At 44.1% G+C, this 18,105-nt stretch overlaps 3 protein-coding genes across 5 annotated transcripts in view; 1 reads left to right on the plus strand and 2 right to left on the minus strand.

The window, feature by feature from the left end:
- ppp1r9a (protein phosphatase 1, regulatory subunit 9A) overlaps window positions 1–2,439 on the minus strand; it is a 47,345-nt gene extending 44,906 nt beyond the window's left edge. Inside the window, exon 1 of the mRNA XM_053863749.1 lies at window positions 2,380–2,439. The gene's annotated coding sequence lies outside the window, so the exon portion shown is untranslated. The remainder of the gene's footprint in view (window positions 1–2,379) is intronic.
- Window positions 1–14,612, plus strand: sgce (sarcoglycan, epsilon). 3 transcript variants are annotated; one of them, XM_053863756.1, is made up of 12 exons: window positions 1–193; window positions 5,765–5,887; window positions 5,961–6,118; window positions 9,388–9,460; window positions 10,070–10,268; window positions 10,985–11,147; window positions 11,331–11,545; window positions 12,018–12,044; window positions 13,555–13,743; window positions 13,825–13,868; window positions 14,207–14,244; window positions 14,315–14,612. In XM_053863756.1, exons 1-12 carry the CDS (start codon window positions 145–147, stop codon window positions 14,363–14,365), a joined length of 1,329 nt encoding a protein of 442 aa, XP_053719731.1. In that variant the 5' UTR covers window positions 1–144; the 3' UTR covers window positions 14,366–14,612. The 3 variants fall into 3 exon arrangements, with proteins under 3 accessions (XP_053719731.1, XP_053719733.1, XP_053719732.1); XM_053863758.1 differs by lacking the exon at window positions 14,207–14,244; XM_053863757.1 differs by lacking the exon at window positions 12,018–12,044 and having other exon boundaries at window positions 2–193.
- casd1 (CAS1 domain containing 1) overlaps window positions 14,597–18,105 on the minus strand; it is a 15,401-nt gene continuing 11,892 nt past the window's right edge. The window contains exon 18 of the mRNA XM_053863755.1: window positions 14,597–16,848. Within this exon, the coding sequence (XP_053719730.1) occupies window positions 16,591–16,848 (258 nt within the window). The 3' untranslated portion in view covers window positions 14,597–16,590. The remainder of the gene's footprint in view (window positions 16,849–18,105) is intronic.

Genomic DNA, 18,105 nt, shown 5'->3' on the forward strand with positions numbered 1-18,105 from the left:
GGAGCCAATGAGGCAGCTCTCTCTCTCTCTCTCTCCCAAGGAGGAGGCGGAGGAAGGAATGCTGCAGGATGCTCGCCGTCATGGCTGTCAAACCCAGCGGCGATTAGACACCAAAACAACGTTATTCGAGAGGTATTCCTCGAAATGAGCGGGTCCATGTCGGTAGCGGCCGTGGCGCTGTGGCTGGGTTCAGGTACGTTTCGATAAACTTCAAGTGTTGTGTTCCTGACAGCGCATCCTTGACAGCTAGCTAACTGGCTAGCTAGCCTGCTACTGTTTAGCTGCTCATTTTTTCCAGCCGCAGGGAGAAGTGGAAATATGTTCCTCGGAAACAGTCTTAGCAGAGCGAGAGACTCTTTAATATGTTTCACAATGTACCTTAAGTGTTGTCAGTGAGTGGCTATTCAGTTTTATGAGTGCTGATAGTGAATATTGATGTGCTCCAACAGCTGTATATCGATTTGCCTCAGAAGTTCGTTCCTACTGTACAGTGTGTCTTCAAACATGGAACTGTGCCTTAGGTAGCTCGCATTTGCCTTGAATATTACACGTTTACATCATCACATTTATACTATATGTGTGTTTATATCATATGTATCCAATGTTCTTGCATCCTCTAGTTCATTTACATTGACAATTATTATTTTCTTGTAGATATCTTGCAATGAATGTTTTATTTAGCGTGTATTAGGATTGAACGATTTGGGAAAAAAAGGGTTAAATTAAATGTGAATTATTCAGTCAGTCGAGTTTCTTGTTTTCTACATTATTTACTAAACACGGGCAATACATCATAATATTGTATAACCTACAGGAAATCCGATACAGTCAATAAAATAATTAGCTACACCGTAAACCAGGCCTATTATGAAGTAATGAAATGACTTGATATGAATAATATATCTTTATTTCACTAGTGAAGCATAAAGCGCTTTGTTTTTTTTAAATTTTTTTTCGGAAATCGCTTTCAATTACATCCTGACGTTGATATGAATAAAAATTGTTCAGGCCTAGTATTTAGGTTTTTAATTTTACCTGACTGGTCTGAGACGTTACAAATATCTAGTTTTGTATTTTTTTACATAAGGAAAGATGGGGGGGAAATATCTATATTTTATTTATGAATAACTATCTTTTTTTATTGTTATATTTTAGAAATATTCATCTTTTTGTGCAAGAGTCAGTAAAATATTGAAGGTTATCTGGGTTTATCACTTTAAATCTATAAAATAATGTTTAAATTAATTAATTGAAATTGAAGACTTTTTTTATTTAAACCTATATGGTAATAGTATAAAATATTCTGCCTTGCTTATTATTGTTTCTTAATAAAGTCTGAGATATCAGCCATCAGTTTACACTAGATAATTTGACTTGAAATTTAAAATTTGATCCAGTATTTTGATGCCGTTGGGGATTCAAAAACCATTACTCATATCGCTCTCTGCCAAATAAGATTAAAGTTGCTGCTGTTTAAGCCATGTGTAGTTAATCCCTTAGAGATGTAATCCAAAGCATCCTAGAATATATATTTGTTGGACTCATGCTTCCATTCATTGATCCAATAGTTCACATTCTGCATGCATGTGAAGCCCAACACTTGGTTTTGCATGAGAGAAACGTCCTAATCCAGCGATCCAAGGGCTTGAAGCCGAGAACAGCCTTGAACAGAGATGGTGAGTGGGTGTGTGCTGTAATACACTTTATGTGTTGACCTGCTGTCCCCCCTCCCTCCCACCATAACACTGTGGTGCTAACAGCCAGCCAGGAGACGTTCAGAAACAGCTACACTTGACTCAATTCATAGTAATCTTGCCAAATGATAAACTAATAAGCACAGAGGAGCGTTGATTCAACGATACCACCAGCCTGGACCTCTCAAAATAGCTGCATCAGGTTTCTGGATCACAGTGAACTCACAAGTTTCGGTTGTACGTACTAGTTGTACACACACTTGATTTCATGATTTCACGAATGTATAATATGCTATTACATTGTCTTTGCTTCTTTCTGACCAGGTCACACGTTAATGTTTATGAATGTGCCACAGCGGAAGTTAAGGTGCAGATCACCTGGTCTGATCTTAGTCAAGCTAAACATGCAGCGTAATTCTGAACTAGTTAGGTAGCTTAGTCCAATGATCTCGCTCCTATAATGGGACTATTCTGTCAATAGTCCTTTCTTCCCTCGTCTCAAGCAGTAGGTTATTGTCATGCTCAACCAATTCCCCTTTTAATACCACCGTTGTTACATTTTATTGCTCCAATTTTTGACACATTTTCTGTTTGAGTTCTTGTAAATGCAATGTTGTTTGCTCATTAACTATCAACAATGCGTTCTAGCTTTGTTGATCATGACAAAGACAGGTCGGTCACGTACCTTTTTAAAAAAAAATTCCGGGGGTCGATCAGGCTCTCTTGGGTCTGCTTTCGTTCTGTGCTGAAGCTTTCTGCGCGCCAGCTACTTTCACTTCCAGGTTTAGAACAGCAAGGCTTAAAGTCGCAGCAGAAAGAACACACAACGCCTCGATTCAGACAGTAGTGAGCCTTGTTGTCGATGTTTCCCAGCACAAACACCACAGAAGAACATGCGTTCCTCCTGACTGTGAACAAATGAAGTTGATTTGACAAAAGTAAGATATCTGTAGGGACAAGGACAGTTTATTCTCTCCAGGTTGCCAACTGCATTTCATCACTTCTGGGGATAAACTTGGCTCTGAGTCAGTTGGGAAGGAGTCACCCCCCCTGCAGAACAATACTGTCAATGTCAGTCCCAACCCCTTTAGTTTTGGGACATTTCTGTGACAGGCTCTATTTCTAGAAAGTCCTCTTTGAGTGTGTCGTCCCTGCCGCAGGATCACCATCCATTCAGTATTAACCTTTAATCGGTGATCTATTGTGTACAGTGTGACTTCCAGAGCTCATCGTCTCAAGATGGCACGGCAACATTAGGGTGTCACAAATATACAGATTTGATGTCATTAACCGAACCCCCCGTGTTCCTAAGACAATGATATTCAGTCACATTGGAAGCTCCTTAAATGAATATCAGTATCAAAACCTTCCCCCTGGAAAGTCTACGCCTACTTCCTCCCCGCAGGGTCATGGAGGCAAAATGGGTTCAAGTAAAACATTTACTACTTTGTGTGTCATACCTTCTGTTACTGATGCTTTAGCAAATGGGCTGAAGGTGTAGAACATTACCTCTCCAGTTAGCATTTGTGGCATCAAATGAGCCACGCTTTTTTTGAACACAGTGAATTGAATATTACCAACTATGCTGAACACTTTGGTTGGCGCTTTTGATTTCCTATCCTAATTTTAAACAGAACCAATTCATTCGTTCAGATTGTAGTTTGGACTTCCAGCCTGGCCCTCTCAAAACGCTATTTTTGTTCACATAATATGCTGTACGTATTCAGGAAGGTCACTGCTGGAACAATAATTGTTGCTGTTGCTGTTTTCTGGTGAGCTACTAGCTAAGTATATTGGCGCTACTATAGCTAGCCCCATGTAGCTTCCCTCTACCGTAGCTATCTGTGACTGATTTTAAACACAATTCACTTACTGAGCAATTACTTATTTACTGGCACTCCTTTAACTGGAAATGAAAGTTGAAACTGAATGTGATGTCGATGTCTTGAGGCTAACATTAGAATAAAACACCCCTGTGTTAGGCATGAAAATGCTTAAGATAGGTGTCCGAGATTCTGCTTATCCAGCGTTCATGGAATTCTCTTCTGTGTTATTTTTTTGTTTTTTTGTAGGCTTTCAGATCAACTTAAAACAGCCTGCCAAACACTGTGGTCTCCATAGGTCACGATAGCAACATGGATTTTCCGGAAACTGTAGGGTTGTGGGCTGCATAACATGACACAGCGAGTGGGATTTGACCCCCCAGAGCTTGAGCTGGACATGTGCTGTAGGAGGGCCAGGCCTTCACCTGCTGAAATGACTGAGATCATCTGGCGTAGGCAGAGGGTTTTTATCAAGGAGGACAGAAGGCTGTTGTCCAGGCTTACGTCCCTTGTGGACTTCACGACCAGATCTCTGCTCCCTTGATGCAGAACATCGGATTCTCCACCTCCAATCACTATTTTGTATCATTATCTATGCATTTCATTTTGTAGAGCTTGTTTTGTCAGGTTTTCCCCCCTACGTTTCACTCGTTCCTCCACTTAGTATTTTGTAGGCCCATATACTTCTTGGAGCAATATGAGCTCAGTCAATTACTGGTGGCCAAACTGCAGGCAAAAACAGACTTAATGGTCGTAAAAGCTTTTTACGGGCTTTGCCAAAAACATGCTACTCCCATTCTCTTATGGATGACTTTATGTATTGAGTCATTTCCCTGCCAGGAAGTAATTACATTTTAGTGTATACTCCATCATTTCTCATAGAGACTGGAGAGCAAGTATCCCCATACGGACACGGTGAGCCGTTTGTGACTTGTTTTGGTAATAACGGTGATGGGTGGGGAAGCCAGGGTCATCTGAAATTATGCACGGCTGGTGCTGTTGAATCGATTCCCCATGCTGATAGGCTCAAGCACATTTCAAATCCCAATGGTCATTTCTTATTCTTCAGACTATTAGATGGATGGTGTCGACCATCTGGCTTCACTTGCATGTCCCGCCCGTCTGGTGTGGGGATGTGTCACCCACATTTAAACCACATCATATTGGACTATGAGGGGAGCAGAGCAGCGGTGCTTGACCTTGAGTGTGCGGCCACTAGTCCTTTGTGTGACGGAGAATTGATGAGGCCCAGCGTGGTGGGTAATAGAATCTGTGTGTGTGTGTGTGTGTTGTGCTTAGAGAGGGATTTGTGGGCAGACTGGAGTTGCCACTGAGTGCAGCTACGCTGAATACCCTTTTATATTGAACAGTGAGTGAAATATATTGAGCTGTAATAATGGGTTTTGATGCATGCATCATCATGCTCAGGTGAGTTTTTTTGGGGGGGGCTGCCCCTGAATTGATATGCACCTCTGGTTGTTGTGGTCGCTGACTGTTATTGATTTAAATGTTTGTGGCCAAGTCCCCGCGGAGCCCCTTTCTGCCTTCTGCGCAGATGTAAACCTGCCACTCCTATTAACATATCAACTTAAAGATGTGTGTTGTGCTGTGTACAGTGTTGCAGTTCTCCTTAATCTGTTGTCACTTAATCTGCTTTAACCCTTTTGTTCACCCGACCAGATAACAACAACTGAAGATCAAATGATGACTTCCTCTTTCATGATCAGGGATTAGGATGTAAATCCTGCTCTAATACTGGCACCGGTGCAGATTGACCAGAAGATAGTCAAGAGCTGCCGCTGCATGCATGACATTGAAATGTACTCCTTCGATGGGGAGTGAATGAGTATCTCAAGCTTAAATTTAAAGTGACTTCAGAAGAGAGCAGAGGGGAAGTTTCTTGAGGTCATGTGGTAGTTCTCTCTCAGTCGTTCTCCCTCTGGTGCTGTTTCTTCTACCTCAGCAAGCCCACCCACTGAGAGAGATGGAATGAAACTGGTGTGAAAAGAGGAGTGCTGCTGGAGATGCTGAGAGGTTGACGAAACATGTTGGGAACCAAACAAAGAAGCCAATGTTGGAGGCACGAACCTGCATCCTGTTGTTGACCGAGCATAGCTCTCTTACTGATGCGTTGTTGTTTTAGTTAAGTCGTGGCTTGGTCTGCTGCTAGCGTACTAATAACTAGGGACACAGAGGTTCTTAGAGAGCCGTCCAGTGGTCAGAAGCTCATTTCCTTTTTGGTTTCAGTGGTGACCATCTTGTCAAGGTCACACGCTGACCGTAACGTCTACCCTTCTGCGGGAGTACTCTTTGTCCACGTCCTTGAAAGGGAGTACTTCAAAGGAGAGTTTCCACCTTATCCAAAATCAGGTATTGCCCCGTGCAGATTGCGATGTGTACTGCTGGTCTTGTTTTGTTTTGAATGAAAGGTTTTTGTTTACAGGTGACGCCAGCAATGATCCCATCACTTTTAACACCAACCTCATGGGCTACCCCGACAGGCCTGGCTGGTTGCGCTACATTCAGAGGACCCCTCACAGTGACGGGGTGCTCTATGGGTCCCCTACTGCGGAGCATGTCGGCAACCCCACTGTCATAGAGGTACGGAATTGTTCTTTCCCCCTTCACATCCTGTCATGTCACCACGAGCCGTGAAATGGCAGCAGATGGTGAGAGCTCGGCTATATTACTTATACAGCACTTATGTGGCCCGTGCGGGGGAGGGGATGTCTATTGAGCCGGAAAGCAGTTGTGAAAAGTGAAAGTACCTAAATTTCTTTTTGTTCATGTTCTAGGTTTGTGAAGTAGGTGGAGGATCTTTGTTGTTATCGCAAAACATTCCATAATACAAGTAACATCCGGCTTACGACCTGCTCAACTTTCGTCCACATGTACTTCCGACCACAGTCAACAGATGCTTTTTTTTTTTTTTTTTTTTTTTTTTTTTTTTTTTATTCAATGCCTGGCACCGCAGCATGTAGCAGCCCGGTAACGCGTACGACAGTTACTGCAGCACAGTATCCCAGCATCTCACTCTCACACAGTGATCTACCACTACAGTAGCAACTATAACCCTCGCATCGGCATTCGACTTACGTCCAATCTGACTTACGACCGGTTGGTTGGAACTGATCCCGGACAATTTAATATTATTCATTTCCAAGGTTACACTTTAGATACGGCAACAAGTATGAACTTATTAACTTATTATATGCAGTTTTGGTACTATTCCGGGGTGAATTATACTCTCTTGCTTATCATGTTTATGCTAACATGTTTCACAATCTAAATTGTTATCATTTATATATATGTAGTGCCCGTTCATTTCTGGAAAAACAACAGAAAATTAACAGGGTACTAGCAATAGTGTAGTAGATACTCAACAGAGAATACTTATAAAAAGCACATGGGATAGACGAGAGAGACACAGTGCAACTTTGTTTGACACACATCAGTGAAATATCAAGGATAAGTAGGTCAACGCAGTAATTTTGTGCTGTATGATGGGGTCACCCGGGTATTTGGACGTGGCATTAACATGGGTATTTATTAGCGTCAACCCCGCTCCCCCATGGCGTGACAGCTCATCCGATTTTCACCAGTTAATGTCCCCGATGTCTCCTTTGTTGAGCGTGTCTGTCCACAGCTAAACCGCCCTGTGTTCAAAACACTAGGGGCCATCCCGGTTTTTACACAAGGAATAAGGTATTTGTGCAGGAATTAATATCAAAAGTCTGTTCCAACACTGTTTTTTGGAGAGACTCATTTGAATGGGGAAGGGATTTCAGGAGGTGCAGAACAATAATGCATAAATATTTGCCCTCCGGTTAAAGATAGTGAAGGTGATCTTGAAAAACAGTTTGAAACCTCACCTTCAGAGCTGTGCTGTGTTGATTCTCAGAGATGGGAGGGGCGGGACTAATGGCAGAGGAACTTGACAGATGATGTTTTTACGTTGCACAGCTAACTATCATACTTTATTTTTGTGATAGAGTTCTACTAATCATCAATAAATCGGGAGTTAAAGGGGGTTTAAGTAGTATGATAAAATCTCCCTGACTGACCTTTCATGATAAATTTGATACGTATACAGACGTTCAATCGTCTGCCTTGGTTCATATCAACAGATGCAGGTTTCCAGCTGTGCTGGCGCCTCGGCGAAACACCGTGGTGAAAATAGTTGGATATTGGACGGAGCACCGCTCCAGTATTGGAGGCAGCGTCCTCTTCCACATCCCCATTAGGGTTCACTGATCGCAGACACACTCTCACAGGCAGCGCTAATGCTACGACCCGGCATCAGTTAGGGACTGTCAACAAATTCTAAAGCGGCTGAAGTATTGGTGGAATCTTTAATAAGGCAATAAAAAACAACCATTTCAAAAGAGAGAATTGTGAAAAGGTTTTTCATCACACAAGACAAAGGACTGACAGTTTGTATCATGATTTTGAGAATAGAATACGATGATCATTTATTCACATGATTTCTAATATTTCTTCAATAGCATCTAGGAACTGTGTCCAGACTGGTCCATAGTTCAAGTCAACTGTTAAGAGACATGAGACACGGCAGACAGAAGACTCAATTGAACCCCGAAATAATTCTGTCAGAGCAGTCTGTCAGACACCAGCGGCTTCTACCAGAGACGTGGAACATTGAGTTTCTCTTCTCTACACTTAGTTAACTATTATATTTAAACATAAACAAATCATGATGTTGGAGACAAACTCCAATTTCATCATAAAACAGTTATAAGAGAGAATGTAGTGTCCAACACATGGAATAGAATGAAAATGTATTTTTGTTGGAGCACCATTAAAGTGACCAATGCAGATGTCATCCAGCTCTCACAGTCCCTCGGCTGCTCGCCCTCGAATGAATAGAAATTGCTTATTACTCTGCTGAATATATCCACTTACAGACAGATGTGCTCACAGCCAGAGGATTAGTGTTTCAACTCGGCCGCCGGTGGTCCTACAGTAATGTTGTGGCGAGCCTGGAGAAGAAAAAGCCCACGCTCTTTAGAAGTGGAACTACATTCAAGAAGCCACAGAGACCTTAACACAGACCAGGTCATGACTAAATTCAGTTAAGAAAATCCCAAATATATTTTGAAATAAATTTCCTTTTCGTCTGCAATGTTTGGGCCATTGTTTTATTATGATTTCTATTCAAATAAAATGCATGTAAAATGATTTTTTTATAGGGTTCATGCCACATTTACACTTTTTAATATACTTGCTTCCATTGAACCCTTTATGGTTCATTTTGTCCTTGATACTTAGAATATTTTACATCACATTTCACAGTCATCGCCGCCTTTCTTTTGGCATGATGGCCCCTCACAACAGTCTATAATGTGGCCCTTTAGAAAATGTAACTGCCCACCTCTGCATGAGATGGAAGTTTAAATAAGACCTCAGGGAGAACGTGAGCCGTAGAGCAATGAACAGCTTTGAGTTGTGGTAGTGAACACCCTTCTCTTCTGTCGGGTTCATCAGCAGGTGTTCAGTTTCTTTATGATTTATCTGCAATTGACATCACCAGTTGAGAGCAGGAAATAAGTGAATTAATAACAGGAATGCTATGATAGCATCACGCACGGTGGTGGAATGCACAAATAGGATTTGAGTGAGCTGATTTCTGTGCTTTTAAGCGTTAGCTCGGCCCGAAGCGGAGCTGTTCAAGTCCTCCTGGTCAGCAGTAAACCGCTGTAGAAATTCTTTCTTCCCCGAAAGGCTTACGTTGAGTTAAATATCTGTGATTGACATGGAGCTGTGGCATGAGGTGCAGCCTTGTCCAGAGAGGTGCTGCCTTATAATCTGGACTGATCTGGATTTAAACTTTCCCCCGCTCATGTGTGTTGCAGATTACTGCCTATAACAGACGCACATTTGAGACGGCACGGCACAACCTGGTCATAAACATCATGGCTACGGAAGGTAAGGGGCGCCAGCGCCGCGGCTCATAGCGTACTGTATAGTCAGGAGCTCAAGCTTGAACTCCCTGTGGCTCACGGTTTCAGGCCAGTGCCTGGGTTGGGAAGATTATAGATTGAATTTTATTTAAGAAAAGAACTGCAGAGAAGTGCCGGTTTTATCCTTTTAAACAAATACTGCACCAGTCAGCCCAAGTTTCAGCCTCAGAACAGTCCAGGATATGTGAATAATTCATACGTTTTACCTGCAGTAGAACAATACAAGATCCTGACGCCATCTTATGTTGTCATGGTGATATCTACCATGTAGAAACTAGTTCTTCATCCATGTGTAGCAGCACGATTTGATTCTAATTTGGGATATGAATCTGGGGTGTTGATGTCGGTGTTATCCCTGATATTTGTTCTTCACCGCTGACCTACACTTCACATCTGGGCGCCCATATGTTCGCGCTCCAACACCAACTGAGCTGTTCAAGCAGCGAGCAGATGTTTGCGACGTCAGCCCGACACCATCTGGTGCGACTTGCGGGACCAGTGCAGTTGACCTAGCAACTTGTGTCGTACCGCCGTCACACAACATGCTTACGTTTGGCCTCGCCTCATTTGTCAGAGTTCCCGCTGCCTTACCAGGCTGAGTTTTACATCAAGAACATGAACGTGGAGGAAATGCTGGCCAGCGAGGTGCTCGGCGACTTCCTTGGCGCGGTCAAGAACGTGTGGCAGCCGGAACGCCTCAACGCCATCAACATCACCTCGGCTCTGGACCGAGGAGGCCGAGTGCCGTTGCCCATCAACAACCTGAAGGAAGGGTGAGGAGTTACGCTCTGTGAATAAGTAGAAATGACATCTGCAGAGACTTTCAGTTCCAATTCTAGAGCGCGTGAATTCGCTAGTTGTTTAGTACGGAGCCCCTAAGACTTAGACTTGGACTCAGACTTTCTTTATTGTCATTGCACAAAAACAAATCACTATATTATGGCAGCGAAATTTCGGTCTGAAGCCTCCGGTTTGCAAAAACGAAAACTATATGTCCAAAAATGAATAAATATCAGATACTAAGATATTAAGGAGATACAGATACAGATACTAAGAGGACATGACCAAAAATTAAAGAGAAGTTTTGCGAGATATCGCAAAAATAGTATTGCAATATTATTTTTGCGATATCTCGCAGTACTAGTTTGAACTGACGTCGTAACTACTTCCGGATCAAACAACCATAATGATGGCGAGTCAGCAGAAGCGAGAAGAGAGCGAGTGGCTCTGTTGATGATGTTTTCAGCAGTTAAGGAAGCAAAGAGCTGAGACGTTTATATTTTCACGTTTTGACTCCTGAGTGACATTTTATTTAATGAGGTCTGAGGGGATTCGCAGTCCTCTGCAGACACGTCTGTGGGCTTCATCAGTAGATGATTCATTCAGCTCAGTGGGGAGCGGGAAGAGTGCGGGCATCAAAGATGAGAGCCAGTGTTCGGGAAGCTGGGCTCCTCACAGGAAAAGTGTTGAAGATGACTTGTGTCTCCAGAGTGTACGTGATGGTCGGCGCCGACGTCCCCTTCTCCTCCTGCCTACGAGAAGTGGAGAGCCCACACAACCAGCTGCGCTGCAGTCAGGAGATGGAGCCTGCCATCAGCTGTGACAAGAAGTTCAGAGCTCAGTTTCACATCGACTGGTGCAAAATCTCTCTGGTGAGGATCCTTCATTTCAGACACCTTTTCACCCACGTGAGCGCTGCGCACTGAACGCTCCGCATCCCACTCAGATCAGCTCCCCTGAGGCACCACTGTGCTGCCTCCTCGCTGCTTCTGTGGTGTGTGAAGATGCGCGGTTCCCACATGACAGCCGTATTCTGCTTCCCCCCTCCCCCTCAGGTTGACATCAACAAGGTGGTCCCGGTCTACATTACTCGCCCGGACCCAGGCGCCGGGATCCTGCCGGAGTTCGGGGAGTACGACCCCCCGTCTGTGTCGCTCAAGAGCAGGGACTACTTCTCCGATTTCCTGGTCACCTTGGCCGTACCGTCCGCCGTGGCCGTCGTCCTCCTCTTCGTCCTGGGCTACTCCATGTGCTGCAGGCGGGAGGGAGTGTAAGTGCTGGATCTTTACACTTGTGCTTGAACACAGCGTCGCCGCGAGGAAGCTAGCAGCCAAACAGCAGCGAGCGCTGAGCTAGTGCAGGGTCGCAGCAGAACAGGCTAGCTAGCAGACGGTGATGCCGCCACGAGGCTCACACCTGTCCGTCAAGACCAGCTCTGATGTTTGTCACAGAACACATCACTGAGACCCCCGGAAAACTGCTGACCTCAGTGGAACAGTCACATCAGGATCTGACCCAGCAGCTCGCCATCTGCATCCATGTGAATGTACCGTCCACACGTGTGTGTTCCCATGACATCGATGACCAGTCATGCACATGAGACGACCCCCCAACCCACCCGAACCCAGTCAATAACCCCATCAGCGCATCCATCCTGTCTTCAGCCACTCATCCGTTCACTTGTGTGTTCATGTCTGTCTGTGTTATTGGCATTTAATTCATCCATTTTGTTTTGTTCCTAGGGAAAAAAGAAACATGCAAACACCCGAGTAAGTGTTTCACCTCTCGTGTTCTTTTCTCCTCTCCCTCTCTTCTGTCATCATTATTATTTGGAGTTTTTTAACATGAAAGGCTGCTGCGCCGTCATTCATGTTGTCATGTTCTCATCAAGACTTGCTGCTTCAAATTTACAAGAGAAACGAAAACAACCCAACTATCTATGAACAAGGTCACCACTGTGGAAATTGTGAACACAGTGGTGGTGGTGGTGGGGGGGGTGTAGAGAACATGTTCAATATTGAGGGGCAACAGTGGAAACTGTGGGGAACAGGATTCCGCAGTCATTGACATCACATTGAGAAATAATGGAGCAAAGAAGTCTGGAGAAATGGTCATGTTAAATGAGGGAGGTCAAAAAATGTACCACAAACAGGATGCAATGCCACAGAAAAGCTAAATACAGTGGGACCTCGGTTTTCGAACGTCTCGGACTTCAAACAAATCAAAAAAGTTCGAGCAAATATATCGAGATTTTTTTGCTTTGGATTTCGAACGAAATGCGCGGACCGATCATCTGACCCACGACGCGCTTTGTTATTGTGTATAACGCAGCCTCTGTATGCAGACGTGTCCCGTTAGCTACATTTACTGACTGTTGTTTCTTCATATTGAGGTGTAAAACCTTTCCAGTCTCCACACTGGACCGTGGTAGAGTGTCACAGGGGAGGTGCTGGAGCGCTCACTCCAGGGTTTGATGTCCTGTTGTGGGCTGTAGCTCTGACAGGGATGAGGCGAGTCTGGGACAGAGCGTGACTTGGTTTATGACTTTGTCACAGCCAAACTGCACAGAAGCGCACATTCAGAGCTGGACACGCACCGGGCACCTCTTCACTTCTAGAGAGACGTCACTCACTCGCCAACCCCTCCCACATGCAGCGGCCACACACATAGAGGAACAGCCACCTGCAGCAGACACTCTACATTCACTCCTACAAAAGACTAGTTTAAGGCTCGCAACGCATTATTTCTTTTTCCATTCATTGTAATGGGAAAAATCGCTTCAGATTTCGAACAATTCGCTTCTCGAACGGCCGTCTAGAACGGATTGTGGTGGAGAACCGAGGTACCACTGTAATAATCTTCAAAAATATGAGAAAAGGAATTTTCATTCATTTATAAACGCTTAAACGGAATTAAAAATGTTTAAGCGTTCATAAACCTATTGAAGAGGATGTTGAAAATATGACACAACTAGGAAGAGAAAACATTTAGTGAAAATGAACTTATGAATAAAGGGAAGTAAAATATATATATTTTTTTTTATGTAGATATGATGGGATGATGGGATAGAAACAATTGGAGAGTTTTGGTAAAAACAAAATAAATTGGTGAAGTTCAGCCTTTTATTTTACTTTACAATACTTGGCTTTACAATGTGCGAATGAAAAAGGACCAAGTGGAGCGCCACATGTGAAGTGTATGTGGTTGAGAAGGTCAAGGTTGTGTAAAAGTGTGGGCAACCTAACAGGACCCTGGTGTGTCTCCGCTTGACTTCCTCAGCATCCAGCTGGTTCACCACAGCTCCATCCAGAAGTCCACCAAGGAGCTGAGGAGCATGTCCAAGAACCGCGAGATCTCCTGGCCGCTCTCCACGCTGCCCGTCTTCCACCCGGTCAGCGGCGAGGTCATCCCGCCGCTCCACCCGGACAGCTACGAGACCACCAGCATGCCGCTGATGCAGACCCAGACGTGAGTGGCGCGCGGAGGCAGGGAGCTCGCGGAGCCTTGTCGGGGCCTCGTGAGCAGTGAAGGCGTGTTTTGTCTTTTCAGGAACCTTCAAAACCAGATCACGATCCCGCAGCAGAGGCCGTCAGGTGAGTGTCCTCCTGCATGAGGCGCAGCTTGCTGCCAAAACTGAGGGCGTCAGAATCGTGTTTCATGGCCCTCCATTCTTCTCACACTAAACAAACGTCTCTTTAGACCGGCTTGCTCAACAAGGGCGAGGTGTTTGAGGCAGATCAGTTATGTCACAAGCTCCCCAGGAATTTTCAGACGCATAATCTCACATCGGAAAAAACAAGCTTTTGTTCGCCTCGTGGAAACACGATTCTGCCACCGGTCTTCCGCGGCGCTGGCGTGGCAACGGCCTCTAGCGGACGCCGCCCTGCATGACGCCTCTAACCTGCTTCTCTCTGTCCTCTGCTAACAAAAGGAGAGCATTATGTCATGTCGACATTCAGACGGTTGGAGGTAGGCTCACATTTCTGGACACGCCGAGTGTGACCCAGTCAAACCGGGCGCCTCCTGTCGTGTCTTTCAGGTAAATGGTATTCCTGAGGAGCGGAAAGTGGCCGAGGCTCTCAACTTGTGAGCGCGAGGAGGAGTCACCTTCTCCTATAATCCAAGCCAATCTGCATGTCCCGCACAGAGATGAACCATCTGTCTGCGTTGAGAAGGCAGCGTTCGGTTTAATACCTGTCAAATAATTCCTTTGTACTTTGCACATCAAGCCTCCTGGCGGAAAAAGGGAGTTGAACAGTTGTCATGGTAACCGTGTTGTCACATGATAACCAATAAAAATGTGTCCTTTTGTGTCCTCAAAGTCACGACAGGACTTTTTCTTTTTCCTTCTTTTTATTATGATCAACAACAGACACCCGAGTAAAGGCATTTATAAATTATGGTCGGTACATTTCACACTCTGAAGACATCACAGAAATGTAACACAGCTGATATAAATATTTGTTGTTGCTTTTTACACAAACAAAAATCGCCAATAACAAAACCTACCAGTGGATACACGTGAAATAAAGTGGTTATAGCAACGGAATTAAATAACCCTGACAGGAGGACATTTTTGATCACGTGTAAAAGGTGCTGCAACAGGCATTAGAAACATTGTCACCTCAATATTATCCCAAATTTCATACAAATACTCTTTTTTTTTTTCTTCTTCGGTTCCACCAAACTTCAAATATCGTCCACTCGTGTGAGCAAAAACAGAATCCCAGGCTGCGATGAAGTGAAGAAGTTCAGTCAAATTTGGAATTAATACATGAACATTGGCAACACGCACAGAGGACAAATACTTTTGGACAATTTTAAGAAGCATGAGCCAGGAACCTGCTTCCAAACAATTTTTTCATTTGCTTCCTTTTTTTTCTTGGTTTCGCTCCACTCAAAAAAAAATGGATTGAATATGATTATGTTCAATAAAACGTAGTAAGAAGAAAATCCGAGTTAGAAATTGAAGGATTAAAAGATTCCCATCTATCCCAAATATAGTCTCAACATGATTTGGCTTTCACTTTCATTTCTTGGTTCTTTTTGCCATTACTTTCCTTTTTAGGAAAAAATGTAAAACTTGAGACTGGTTATCTTTATAACACTTGTTTTTTTAAGTTTAAGTATTTCAATTCATTTGAACAATAACAAGAATGACTGATCTTTTATCCAAATGAATGCTTCATTGACACTCTACTAAATAATGGCTAACTGAGGAGTTTATTCAGTTCAGTAGCGAGAAATCAAAGTTGTGTTTTGGCAAAAATTAGCAGGGAGGTCCAACATACACACACACACACACACATTCATGTCAGTTCAGAGTTTAGAGTGGTGGATGGTTCAGGTGGGACGGTGTTCTCAGGAAGGTTTAGACCTTCAGCACTGCCCACCACGGTGACTCTAAACCGCCGTCACTAACAGCAGTTATTGGTGCGTAATATACAAAATAAAAGCCCAAGAGAAAAAGTAAAAAATAAAAGCTTCATTTAAATATTTAAATACTGTACAAATCACAATTTCATAGCTACAGCAGGTGACAGTGGTACCGCCCAGCACAAAGCAACGCCTCCCAAAAATCGGAGGGAAGTCGGTACCGATTGCGCTCCCATGTGGTCCTCGCAGTCCGGCCAAGCGCTTGGTCCTCAGCTTTGCATGTTTCACCCTCCAGGACTGGCTTCACAGTTGCCATGGTGACAAAGTGTGTTTTTTGTTTTCCTTTCTTTCATACAAAAATTGGGAACATGGTTGACCAGTGGAAGTGCCTGGACGGAGCCAAATCCTTCTTTAGATGATGAAACGCTGCGACAGCTCCACGGTTTACAACCCTCCACCTGGTGCCCGGCTACTTGATCCAGAAATTTCAAAGCTAAAAATCATAAAATCCCTGTTGCAGGTGGTGAGTCATCCGTTTCCACTGGCTGAGACGCAGGGACGACTCCAGCGTGGCGCGTTGATTCAAGGCATGGCGGTGCAGCTGGTGACCAGAACAGCCGTCGCCATGTCTGCATGTCACATTGCCGACTCAAGTCAAAGCTTTACCGTGATGCCTTGAATCACTGGGACCACAAAGTCAAACACCACCACACTCACGCCAAATGAAAGACACAAGCGTCGTGCGCCGATTATTTCAGTTAGTCACCGTAAATAAAGGGCTGTAAAAACCTGGGAAAACGTTTCTCCACCGTTAAGGCGGCTGCACTCACATCACCTGTGATGCTGGGCGTCCAAAGGTCTCTCTTCAGTGTGCGACTACCAGGACTCTCACAGTTTCGCCAGCGCAGCGTGCGAGTCCAGACGTCCGTCCTCCTCGGCTCAGGGGGGCGCTGCTTTGTTCAGCAGCAGCAGAGCCAGGGTGCAGAGGGCCACGGCCCCGAGTCTCTTCAGCAGAGCCACGTTGTCTTTGGGGATGACGCACTGGGCCAGGTCGTTGGTGATGGTGGAAATCTCATGAGCCACGCACACGAAGATGAAGGTGCTGACCACCATGTTGATGAAAGGGCTGCCCGGGATCAGGACCAGGATCCCTTTGGTGTCCGCCGCCAGCCAGATGTGGTACTGGCAGATGAACAGCTGGGGGGAGGAGTGGGCAGCAGGTCATGAATCTGTGGGACTTAGACTTTCTTCATTGTCATTGCACAAAAATATATCACTATATTATGGCAACGAAATTTCGGTCTGAGGCCTCCGGTTTCCAAAAACAAAAACTCTACGTCCAAAAAAAAAAAAAAAAACAACTTACAAGGCTAACTAATATATTTTCATTCAACTTCATAGGAAAAATGACGTGAAACTAAGGGTATAGTTTATTTTAAAGACATTATCAAAGATAATGTGGTAGTTTCCTCAGCAAAAAATTCAATCTTCCCCGAACACATTTTTTTAAGATACCAAGCAAGACACCATGTCCTCTCTCAAATATCGGCTCACACAGTGAAAGAAAGGAAAACACTGGATGAGATTCGGTCGATGAACCCAAGTGAAAAAGGAACCGTTTCACAGTTATATGTTAACTATACATTTTCATTTCCTTAAATGAAAACATTTGGAACTCCACATGAAAATTGGTGAATAAAACATGGTTTTGTGCACACCACAGTTTCATTCAGTCTAAAGTTGTAGATAGAGCCCACATGTCCAAAGTCCAGCTGTCGTGTTTCTACCAGGAAACTAGTCCTCTCTGTAGAGCCATGGAAGGCACCTTAGACCATGTGTTTGGGACGTGTCCACGACTGAACACTTTCTGGACTGACGTTTTTGCTTCCCTCTCAAACAATTCTTCCTATCAAGACAACACCGCGTCCACTCCTCGCCTTATTTGGTTCTACTGGGCAGATTGGAAGTGTGACCTCAGGCAGCCGGCGACTGTGTTTTTGTCACTCTTGCTCAGGTGGAAGGACACTGGCCCACCTACACACCCATCATGTCTGGAGAAAATCAGTTAATCTGTCACTAAATCCCAGAAAACCTTCCATGACCTTTGGGACAGCTTTCTGGAACTGTTTAAGACCCTTTAGATATTACTATTATTATCATTATTATTATTATTAGTGAGGAAACAGGTGAAAACTTTCATGATGGACAGACCAGCAGTGCAGGGGTTGATTTTTATTTATTTAATTTTGTAGCTGTATTTTTATCTATTGTTATTATTATTAGATTGTATTTATTATGAGTTGTGGAAAAAGAAAGGAAAAAAGCATTACTTCCAGATTGTACTTTGCAAGTCATCCCTCTGACAAGGGCACCTGCCTTTTTGTACAATGTCCACACAAAATGATGGCGTCTTGTCTCTCATTAATTTGTGTCTTTTGAATTCAAATGACTATT

The sequence above is a fragment of the Synchiropus splendidus genome, chromosome 4, assembly GCF_027744825.2.
Source record: "Synchiropus splendidus isolate RoL2022-P1 chromosome 4, RoL_Sspl_1.0, whole genome shotgun sequence".
Classification (NCBI taxonomy): Eukaryota; Metazoa; Chordata; class Actinopteri; order Syngnathiformes; family Callionymidae; genus Synchiropus; species Synchiropus splendidus.

What these genes read in the sequence shown, in the direction of transcription:
- sgce (XM_053863756.1), top strand. Translation starts at nt 145, where the DNA reads ATGAGCGGGTCCATGTCGGTAGCGGCCGTGGCGCTGTGGCTGGGTTCA. An exon ending in TCCACCTTATCCAAAATCAG is followed by an intron (nt 5,888 to 5,960) that starts GTATTGCCCCGT and finishes TTTTGTTTACAG; the next exon opens with GTGACGCCAGCAATGATCCC. An exon ending in CGACATTCAGACGGTTGGAG is followed by an intron (nt 14,245 to 14,314) that starts GTAGGCTCACAT and finishes CGTGTCTTTCAG; the next exon opens with GTAAATGGTATTCCTGAGGA.